Raw genomic sequence first — 10,952 nt, 5'->3', positions numbered from 1 at the left:
TGTGTGTGTGTGTGTGTGTGTGTGTGTGTATATATGTGTGTGTGTATATATATATATAGGTATCAATTGAACACAATGTTTTATTGATATATTTACAATTTTTAAACAATTTGGAAGCCTATCAGTGCCTCAATCACTATAATAAAATAAATTCTGAATACCTATACATTTTGGTATTTGATTTTGAGTCTTTTAGCATGGAAAAACAGAGCTCCCCCTGCCCCCTTAGCTCACAGAACACAGGTCCAGGGCCCTCACTCCCGAGCCGCAGCCCCTCAACCCTGTTGGTGCTTCTAGCTCCTCCCCACAGCAACCCTGGCCCTGCTGGTGCCTCTGGTCTGCAGCTCCCTGCCCCCTGCAGCAGCACGTGAGCCCCGGCTGCTGCCCGTGGGAGATGGCAACTGCTGAAAACATAGCAGAGCACAAAGCCCAGCTCTCCCCGCTCCCCGGCCTCCCCCTACGGGCAGCATGGCTAGAGCAAACCCTGTGTGGGGTGGGGGCAGGCTGCATGCTGTGGACTTGGGCTCCCTGCCCTGCTGCCCTCCCCTGGGGCCTCTGCAGCCCAGTGGGTAGGACCCAGTATGGCAGGGCAAACTGGGACCAGGTGGGGAAGCTTCTTGCCACTGCAAGCCCTGTGTCATCCTGGCGAGGCGTCCCCTGCCCACCCAGCAGCAGTGGAGGTAGTGGCACAGGGTTGTGCAGGCAGGGGGCACCTTGCCAGGGCAGTGTGGAGCTCTCAGTGGCAAGGAACTTCCCCATCTGGCCCTGCTGTGCTCTGCCGGGTCCCACCCACTGGGTTGTAGAGGCCCTGGGGGAGGGCAGCAGGGTGGGGAGCCTGAACCCGAAGCAAACAGCCTGCACCCCTCCCCCCCTGCACACAGTTCTGGGGGGCACGGGTCCCTCCTGGCCCTCCAGGAGTGCACGCAGTGGTGGGGACCCGGCCCCACCCTCCCCATTCCCCAGATGAGATACCCACAGCCCCATCCTCCTCCCTGCCGGAGCCCTGTGGCTGCACGGTCCAGCCCAGGGCCCTAAGCCCCTCTGTGCCTGGCTGGGCAGCAGGCCCAGTCCTGCCCAACTTCCTCCTTCCCTCCCCTCCCTCTCTCTCTATTGGAGCCTCAATCCCTGCTCCCCCCTCTGCGCCTCCAGACTTGCCTATGGGAGCTGCTTTCCAGGCTGCTTGGTGACCATGTGCATATGATGCCCTCTACCTCACCACTGTCCTCCTGCTCCCCCAAGCCCCTTGCAGGCTTGAACTCTACCAGCCTGCAGAGAGCTCTTTGCAAAAATGCAAAATTTGTATTTCTCCGTTAAAATGAAAAATCTGCATTTTTCCTCAGGTAAAAGGGGAAAGCCACAGTTTTCCCCTTTTTTTCTGTGGAAAACAGAAAACCCAGATCCCTGGTTATCAAAGTTTAAAATGTGATCTCAGGACTTTGTCCATACACTTGCAAGGTCTAGGGATATTAGATGAAGCACTGACAAGAAACAAATGGAAAAGGAGAGATCTCTTGTATTACTGGTTGGCAACCCTTTGATTAACCCAAGTGAGGAAAAGCTATGATGCAAGGGATTTTGAAGTTAAATAAAAGAGAATTAAGTTGTTTCAGAAGAGCCCTTGCCAAAGACTGGGATAAAAAAACCTTTATCATAAAGTCAGCAGTAATTAAGGATTTCAAAGGCTAGTTTTAATTACCATTCTCATTTTCTTGATCTTTGAATGTTCATAAATCTCAACTGGCAGATAGCATTATTTTGTACCTACGCAACATTGAGTTTGTAGGTACATCAGGGCAGCTCAAGAATAAGGTTGGTCTCAGTCTAGAATGTCCATCTCTTGTTGAATTATCTCACCCTAAAGGTTTTATATTTCTCAAATGTTTTAAAATTAATTAGAGAGCTCATCATGTTATCAAGTAAAACACTTGACTGAATAAATGGAATTTGCTGTAGAATAATTTGAACTAAAAGGGCTTTCATTCTGTCTGTAGAGCGGCAGATTGATAAAAAAATGTTGGGGGATTTACAGGTTTTAAATGAATGAAAAACTGTTTTGAAATAAAGTATTGTTACAGGGAACATTCCAGTTCAGTCCCATTAAGTTTCCATCAGTTGCAAGTGTTTTCTTGATCTCTTCTGTACGTCCCCTGTGAGAGCCACAGTCCCTCATATACTTCTCAAGAGTAGTTTGTTTATTAGGGTATTCCAGTCTTTCAGGTTTCTTAAACACTAAGGTACTTGCTTTCCAGAACACCTAACTTTCTTACCCGTTGATATCTGTTTTTCCCCAGTTGTATTTTCTCTCTCTCTCTCTCTCAAATGTCATTCAGTCAGTAAAACATAATCTTCAGATGAGGGCAATTCTAATTTGACAGATTTTCATCAAAAGGCTGGCAAAGAACAGAGATACAAGTCATTTCTTGCTTTATAGAGTAACTGAATAGGAAAACCAGATAATTCAGCTTTATCTAACAGGGAAAATCAGAAGAACCCAAGTAGATAGAGAATGTCACCACTAATACCACTAGCTAATAAAAGTGCAAACTACAAAAAATCAAAAATAATTATTGTGCTTTGCTCTTTCATATTAGCACAAATTTAATCAACACTTATTGTATCCAGTGTAATTGTGGAATAAACTCTCTGCAGCCTTTTCGTATGGTAAATATAACAGTGCGAAGTATATGAATTTTTAATACATTTTTTCAAAATCTTGTGAAAACCTGGTTGGCTATGAAAATTTAGAAGCAAAAACTTGAAGCCATAAGCAAATTAACTTGAACAAGGGGAAATATCTTTTGTATACAATCCAGACATGCTTTCAGAGTTCAGGATGAATTCCTGAATTTATACTTTGGTACCTGGAAGTAATGCTTTACATTGAGCATAAATGTGCATGAGGAATGACACTGGAGTTTTTTCTCAGGATGAGAGCTACCCCAGAGCTTCTCTTCCTGGAACACTTGCTAAAGTCAGAAATGCATGGGACAGGCTTATACATTGTTAGGCTGTGTTTTGCACTGCTTGGATCTGTATGTAAGGTTTGTGAATCTGGAAGAAATCAGCTTGAAAAGAGCCTTTAATTATTGCGGTATCTGATAAATTTAATGAGAAGAGATGGTCCAAAGTCTTGCAAACAGCTTAGTCTTCGTACAGACATTCAGTTTGTCCTGGAAGAGTTGCTACTTTCCCAGAAAAGCCATGAGTGTACAGATGGTTAGGCTTTTTGCCTCCAGAGTAAAAATGGCTGCTCCAGGAGAAAAATAACCTGGGAACAACCAGAGTTGAATCACTCCTGGAAGAGTTTCTCCTGGCAAATTGAATGTACGTGCCGTGGCTTCTCTCAAAAGACAACCTAGTCCTCCAGCATCCCCCTGCCCTCCCTGGGAGACAGTGTCTATCACTCACTGGACTCCACTGCTCCATCAGGGAGCAGAACACACCTGCCTCACAATCCCCACATTGTACTGCAGGGAAACACAGACTGATCCTGGGTTCGTCAGTCAGAGGTGCTCTTTGCACTGCTGCCATTTTGTCACCAGGCAGACTAAGGGGGGACCTACAGAACAGGCTGAGATGGGTGCACAGGCCCTCGCTACCTTCCCCCTGCCCCGTCTGCACAGTGTCAGTACTGCAAGGTCTCCACTCTTCAGGGCCTCAGCATTCAAATGTTTCTACACTCAGCTCTGGGTAAGTTTCTCTACCAACAGAACAAACCTGGGAGAAGTCTCCCAGTTTATTTGAAAGTGTGTATGCAGCCTTAGTCTCCTGCACCATACAAGTTTCTACCATTTAGGTCCATGTTCTGGGGGCTAGGGAAGCTAGGATAGGTAACCTAGGATTCATTTAAGTGCCTGTCTCTGTCAGTCTTTGCTGAGAGTTAGTGTACTTCTGAGTTTACTGGTACTGTTTGCAGTAGTGTTCAAATGTGCACCTTTTGGATTACATAGTGATTTCCTTAGAAACTTTTGAAAGGGATTGAGAGTATTAGTTTGGGGTTTGTTTTAAAGAAAGGAAGTTGTGTTAGGTTGTTCAGAGTTTTTTTTTGCAATCCTGGTTGCAGCAAGAAGTCTGTCTGCACTCCCTATTTATCACCTTTTCCCCTCATTGTCCTTTTTATTTTCTTCCTTTTGATCTGGAAATTATTTGACCCTCACTTTGTACATTTCTTTGTATTTCGGTGTTTATAGTTCACTATAAATTTAGACTTAGAATACTCAACAAATGAACCCCAGAGAAATGGCTGTTCTGTTTTTCTCTCAATTGTGTTTAAAAGGAGGTCACAACAGTGGTGGCCAGCATTCATATTCAGACTCATTTTGCTTGCTTTCAAGATCATAATTAAAGAGTAATCTCATTGTCTGTTTCTAATTCATATTAACTTTTCCTTGTTCCAATCATTTGTTTTGGTAAGTAACTGTAGAGGCATCTCTTTCCTACCCCTCCTCCCCCAAATGCTATTGGGTAGTGGACTAACTAGTTGAAGTTTGAGGTGATCTGTTCCCTAACCCATCCTGTAAATATCGATGCTAACAACAGTGTCTTGTGTTTTTTTTTTCTTTTGTTTTTTTTTTATCAATGTGCTTCTTCCTGTGTGAATAATTATATGTCTAGAAACAGCCATGGAGTGATTTTGCTGTACTGAATGGGGGAAAGATTAATAGTGACATTTGGAAGGCAAGTATATTGTCAGATTCTAGAATATTTAATACTGTTACCCTTGTTTTTGCATGGCAGTGGCTGTATTTTTTCCACGAATGTCATTCATAACATAGGCCAAAGTAAATGGGGGTATGGCTAGGGATGTCTAGCTCACAAACATGCTGCCTATTTCTGATCTTTCCAGTTGGAATGGGTTCAGTCTAAATCAGCAGGGCAAATGTGTTGATGTAAGAATAAGATGCCTGCACTGAATGAAATATAATTTGAAAAATATATGCATGCTTTTATTCAACTTTACCCAGAAACACTATCCGCTTCTTTGCAGGGAGGATTTTATTTCCCTTTGAAATTAGAAATTATTTGGTGGAGTTGCATGCCTAATCTTGTATTAATAATGGCATGTTTATCTCTAGGACCTACATGCAGCCACTGTGAATCCAGACCCCAGTCTAAAAGAATTTGAAGGAGCAACATTACGTTATGCATCTTTAAAGCTCAGGTATGATGATTTTAAAAATCTCCATAGATTGGCAGCTTGAAAATGTTTGTGCTGTGCCGTAGGTTATACTTGACTATAAACCAAACCCAATTTTATATTTTCATAACAGAAATGTTCCACAGTCTGATGAAGATGATTCCTGCAGCATCAACAGTGATCCGGAAGCCAAGGTCTGTAAGAAACTATACAAGTGAGACAGGAATTAACATTGTAATTGTAAACAGTTATAAAGTCCGCTATGTTTTGGAATTAAATAGCTCTCTCAAGATGATGTAATTATAAATGGTAGTATTTTGGCATAATGTACAGGAATTTTAACCGTATGATTCACAATTTCAGTGGAAGTGGTGGGTTTTAATCCTCATTCAAATTGTCAGAGAAATCTGTCCTTAAAGTGGTGCCTCCTTAGACATAATAATTGGTGCTGTTTGTAGCACAATTTGTTTCATACCTTGAATATCTTGTTACTGCTTTAGGCAGTATATCTATGCTGTGACAAATTAAGGAGTGAATGTTAGCTATAAGTCTGAACTTCTTTCCTTATGAGTATTTAATTGGAGCCTCTGTTACTGAAGCATAGTTTTGTTTGTTTCTGAAAATGTTTGCATTTATCTTTACATATATCATCACTTACTTTATTGACTCTTCTTTTCAGGGCATTTAAACTTTTTCTGTCTTTATGCTTATTAATCTTATGTTGTAGTATAGTTGTGTATTTCAGATTAGCAGACTGATATTTTTTGAACGCTTGCTTTTTATACTAAGAGGTGGTAATCATGATGTCTGCAGGTAAATGGCAAGTACAGTTTAGCAGGATGGATAGCTGTTGCAGTGAAGGGAAACATTTTATAGTGGTCTACCCACATCAGCCAAGAAGCTTATTTTTTTAATGCATCCTTCATTAGGGAAAATGTGATGTCAGACAAATATTCAGACAAGTCTGATTCTGCAACTGCTGCTATGCAGCAGTTAGTATTAAAAGCTTGTTCTATAGGGAAGCCTTTGTCAGTATTGTTGCCACAGTGATCTTTACATCATCTTTCCTTGCTTATAAGTCTGTCTGCTTAGAGTATAGACACATTAGTCATTTTCACTGCTTAATCTGCCTTTATGCCTTCATAAATGTGGAGTGAGTACATGAGGTACAGTCTGACACTAGTAAAAATCACTCCAGTCTGTAGTAAAGTTACACCTCAAAGTCGAGAATAAGTATATGCAGGTGTAACTTACACAGGTATATGAGTCCTGTGCCTGAAGCCTTATTCAGTTTCATCCCAGGGAGTAGAGAGGTTGGTTAGCTATGCGTGTCTGAAATCAGGCAGAAGGCAGTTCATTCGGAGGGGCATAAGCTTTCATATGTGACAGCCTACTTTAACAGTTGCTGTCACCTATGAAAGCTTTATGCCTTCCTGAACAAGTTACTCTCTAAGTAGATGTAACATTTATGTTGTCATGACTGAGTTAATTGTTCCATAAAAGGTAACATTGTTTGTGTTTAGCTAATTTATAGTGTGATAAAATGGCAAACCAGCCACAAATTTATTCTACTACTGTTGTGGAATATCTAAGTACCTGATTTGTATCATGCCTGAAATTGAATGTGTGGCACGTATCCCAGATACAGGGCTGCTCATGCCTCATCCCAATGCAATTGGTTGGAGTATGGGGGTTCAAAGTTTCCGCAGTGTGGGAGCCTGTTGGCTACCTGCACTCAGGGACATTTTAAAGCATGTAGAGCAGCTGATGCCATGATTAAGACAGCTGGGTGGTAGGGAGCCCCTGATCACACCCTGGCAGCTGCATGCTGGGATATGACTTTTTATCCCTGATATCTAGATAATTGCTTGTCCTGTTGTCTATGTCTCGCATAGCAAGAGGTATGATTTTTAGGATCAGGTATAAAATTCCTCAGATCCCAGTTGCACTATCATATTAATGTATGCCAGTAGCTTGAGGTGCCCCCTGCCCTGCCTTATCCCAGAATAGTCATTTACTTAAAGCAAATAAGCCATTACTGTACTTGTTCCCCTGCCACCTAGTGGTCAGGTGCTGTAATAGTGCCTCTGGGTGGTTGTCTGTATTTACATCACTGTAACTGTATTGTGTGTTCACATATTCAGGTTTCTGATCTCCTTCCTACAGAATGTGCACTCTGTTAGCTCTATAGCTCAAGAGAAGAGTGTGCAGTAATCTTGGAAGTTCATTGTTCAAACCCGGCTAATGATGGAGTTTCATTATAGTTGTATATAATAACATTTGTTTAGAGTTTATGTAATCTAGAGAAGGGAAGACTGGGGAGATATTTATATATGTAAAATTTTGCTACAATAAGAAAAACAACAAGTTATTCTTTCCTATCCTCAGTCAATACAGAGAAGTAATTGGCTTCAGTTGCAGCAAAGTAAATTTATGTTAGACACTTTGAGAAACTGTAAGACTGTAAACATAGATAAAATACCATAGAAAATAGGGATGGTGGGGACCTCGAGAGGACAACTAGTTCATTCCCTGTGCCTCAAGGCAGGGTCAACTATAACTAAGCCATTACTGATGCGTATTGGTCTAACCTACAATGCTGCTTCAGGTAATCTATCAGTGAAGCATTGAGTACACTGGTGGCCCTCTATAAATTATTATTTGAGCACTGAATATGCAGTAGTCATAAATGGACTAAGATGGTAATATGAAGAAAAACAAGCTTACTGTATTTTTTTTTTCTGTTGGACTTACTGTAGTTAAAGTTCATTATCTGGTTTCTTGAGCCATTATAATGTAATAATTAGGGGTGCTGATAGAGGTTTTGGGGGCCGATACCGATAGCCAATATTTAAGGAGGCATATCAGCCAATATTGTTCCGATATCAGATACGGCTGCCTCCAGGTAGTAAGTCCATTGTGGTGGAAGAGGATGGGGGAGGGAAGGGGCATGGGGAGGCAGATCAATGCCTCCTATGATGAGGGAGGGGGCAGGGGCGGGGGAGCATGGGATGGAGGCACGGCTTGTGGGGGGGGGGTGGCTCCCCGCCAGGAGGGCATGGGCGGGGGGAGCTTATATCCCTGGATCTGCACGTTGTGGGCGGCAGCTGCAGGGCAGAGCCAGAGCAGGTGCTGTGCGGGGCTTTTCTTGCCAGGGGCTGGGCTCAGAGTGGGCTTTGGCAGTGCTGGGAGGAGGCTGCAGCCACCCCAAATTTCACCGCAGCTCTGCTGCCAGTCTCAAGCTGCTGCCCAGAGCAGCCCCGCTTTTCCCAGTGCTTGGGTGGAGGAGGGGCATTCAGATGGGGCTGCATCGGGTGGCGCAGGGCTGGGAGTTGGTCTGCCCCCCCTACACCCCTTCTCTCCCCCATCCCCTTACTAGCTGGAGGCAGCTCTCCACACTGCCAGCTCTGCTGTATGCTGTGTTGCGGCTGTGCGCAGCATGGGCATTTATTGGCCAAATTATTGGCCCCGTAGGGCCAATATCTGATATAGACAATTTTCTTCATATTGGTACCAAACCAATATCGGACCTCTAGTAATAATGCCTAAATCTCACTTAATATTTATTTTACATTTCTATAGTTGTACAATTTATTCCACAAATGCTTTACAAATAATATAACATAGGGACACAACTAGTCCAATGCATCCATCTCTGAGTTATGAAGCTGGCAGATCATTGTTGCGTGGCATATACTACAAGAATGGCCAACAACACAATGGAAACCCCCCTTAGTTCTAGGGCATCTTTAATGCCAACACAAGCGAGACCAACTTTTTGGTGCTGTGGTGTCCTCTGAAAAAGTCTCCTCATCCTCTCAGCCAACTTAATGGAAGTCTGTTAGATGCCAGATTGAGATAATACTGCGAGAATTAGAAATTGTGTTTTCAGAAGGTCTCAGAGTCAAAATAAGTGGTTTAGCCCCTTACAGGTCCCCTTTGGCACATCATCTGCCTCAACAAAAACAACACGCCAAAGTGCGGTAACAATACAGACCTTTTGTTTGATTCTAGGCAAATTGGATGGGGGTTTTTTTCTACTTTGAAAAATTAAACTTTATATGAGACTAATCTTTACATTCAAGTTTATTAAAGAGGTGGCAGATTTAAAACATATTTACAGTGCAAATTAATTCAATATGTTTTAAATAATTTCAAAATTATTTTTTCCCTGAACAGTTCAGAGTGAGTGTTGTATTTTTTTTTTTTCTTCAAAAAAAGGAGGCGTCTGCCACCTTGTGGACAACCAAGAGAATTATCTCCTGGAAAATAAGAATTGTTACACTTCAAATACTTGTCAGACTATAGTGAAAAGCATTGAAGTCAGGAAAGAACTTGTAGCTGGAGTTCAGATATTTCTGATTCAGGAAAAGTGCTTTATCAACTAAAGCACTTAAATATTCAGGGTGATCAATAAAGAAAATGCTTGTATCTGTATTTTTGAACTCAGGATATAATCCAAATATCAAATAACTGGGGCTTGCATATTAACTTGAACTGTAATGGAGATGCTAGAAACAAGGGGAAACATTTCAGTTTAGGGGGGAAAGCAATTGCTGGTTTGAGTAATTTACTGAGTTACTCGTTGATGAGGAGACATTCCTAGCTGGAAAACTATGGTAATTAAGTTTATAAAGCTTTTACCTCAGACAACCTAAGAGTTTTTCCATTATTCTAAATTCCAAGTGGAAATAAATTTGATTGGCTGTTCTGCAGAGGAGGACTGCCCAAGTCATAGAAGCCACCTCTGAGTTTAGGGCCCAACCCAGCAACATACTGAAACATATTGTTTAAAAACTGCTTGAGAGTACTTAGCTTCCGGGACCTTTGAGTTCAATTGAGCATCAAGCAACTCTTGGGACCAAGTTCATAGACCATGAGTTCCTCTGGACATGGGCTTTGTCTTCACACATGATTCCAAAGTACCAAGGGCACACCTATGAGAAGATGAATAACTACTTGCCATGAATGGCATGCTGCTCTGAACAGAGGCATAGGAACAGCTCATTGGATTGGCAGAGAAAGGAGTGCCTGATTGCACTTTGCCTCACTTTTCTCACTTTGAATCCACTTTTCTTGATTAGATAGAAATATGCAAACAAAATGTGCAAAAAAATCCAGTGGGCTTGGTGTCATTCTAGTTGTTCATGCCATTCTCACCTCTTTGATAAGGGAATGGTAAAGTTCACAAAGGTGTTGGCCTGCAAGACCAATGATAAATCTGGCCATGTCGTTTATGTCCAGATTTCTCTTGCCAAATTTATATACAAGCTTTTCTCTGTAACTGCTGCCACACATTCCCCTCAGCCACTGATAGAAAGGTAGAAGATGGGATCTGTAGGAAGGAATGGCCCTTCATTCTGCTGTGGGTACAGTGTTCCGCAAGTTGTTCCATAGAAATTGAGGAGATCCATAACATGAGTGTCTGATTCCATGCATCTCATGTGGCACTGAATACATTGTCAGTGCTTAGTAAAACTACCATATTCTAATATTCTTAATGTGGCAGTGAGGTTAGCTTTTAAAAAACATTTTTATTCAGTATGCAAAAGAATATTTTGTAAGACAATGCAAAGTTGTAAACATGGCATTACACAGCCATACAGTACTATAACCATGCACTATTTAAAGGGACTGAGCGTAACTGAGCATTAAATTTAAACTTGCGTGTTGAGATAGATTAGATGTCTGGGAATACCAGGTGATCTGATGCTTTGTGCTGTTTTCTAGGATCTTCTGAACATATATTAACCAATTATTTCCCACTGTTTTAATAGCATGGCATTGAAAGTGTCCTTGCCTTCCCTGCTTTTAT

General features: G+C 41.9%; 1 protein-coding gene across 2 annotated transcripts in view; it reads left to right on the top strand.

The window, feature by feature from the left end:
• The window catches only part of APBB2 (amyloid beta precursor protein binding family B member 2), a 290,361-nt gene that overhangs the window by 175,946 nt on the left and 103,463 nt on the right, over nt 1-10,952 (top strand). For both annotated transcript variants that reach the window (XM_025192056.1, XM_025192055.1), the window contains exons 6-8: nt 4,615-4,677; nt 5,076-5,161; nt 5,271-5,331. In XM_025192056.1, coding sequence (XP_025047841.1) covers nt 4,615-4,677; nt 5,076-5,161; nt 5,271-5,331 — 210 coding nt within the window. The remainder of the gene's footprint in view (nt 1-4,614; nt 4,678-5,075; nt 5,162-5,270; nt 5,332-10,952) is intronic.

The sequence above is a fragment of the Alligator sinensis genome, unplaced genomic scaffold, assembly GCF_000455745.1.
Source record: "Alligator sinensis unplaced genomic scaffold, ASM45574v1 scaffold1550_1, whole genome shotgun sequence".
Lineage (NCBI taxonomy): Eukaryota > Metazoa > Chordata > Crocodylia > Alligatoridae > Alligator > Alligator sinensis.
This window is presented reverse-complemented; position numbering and strand designations above follow the sequence as displayed.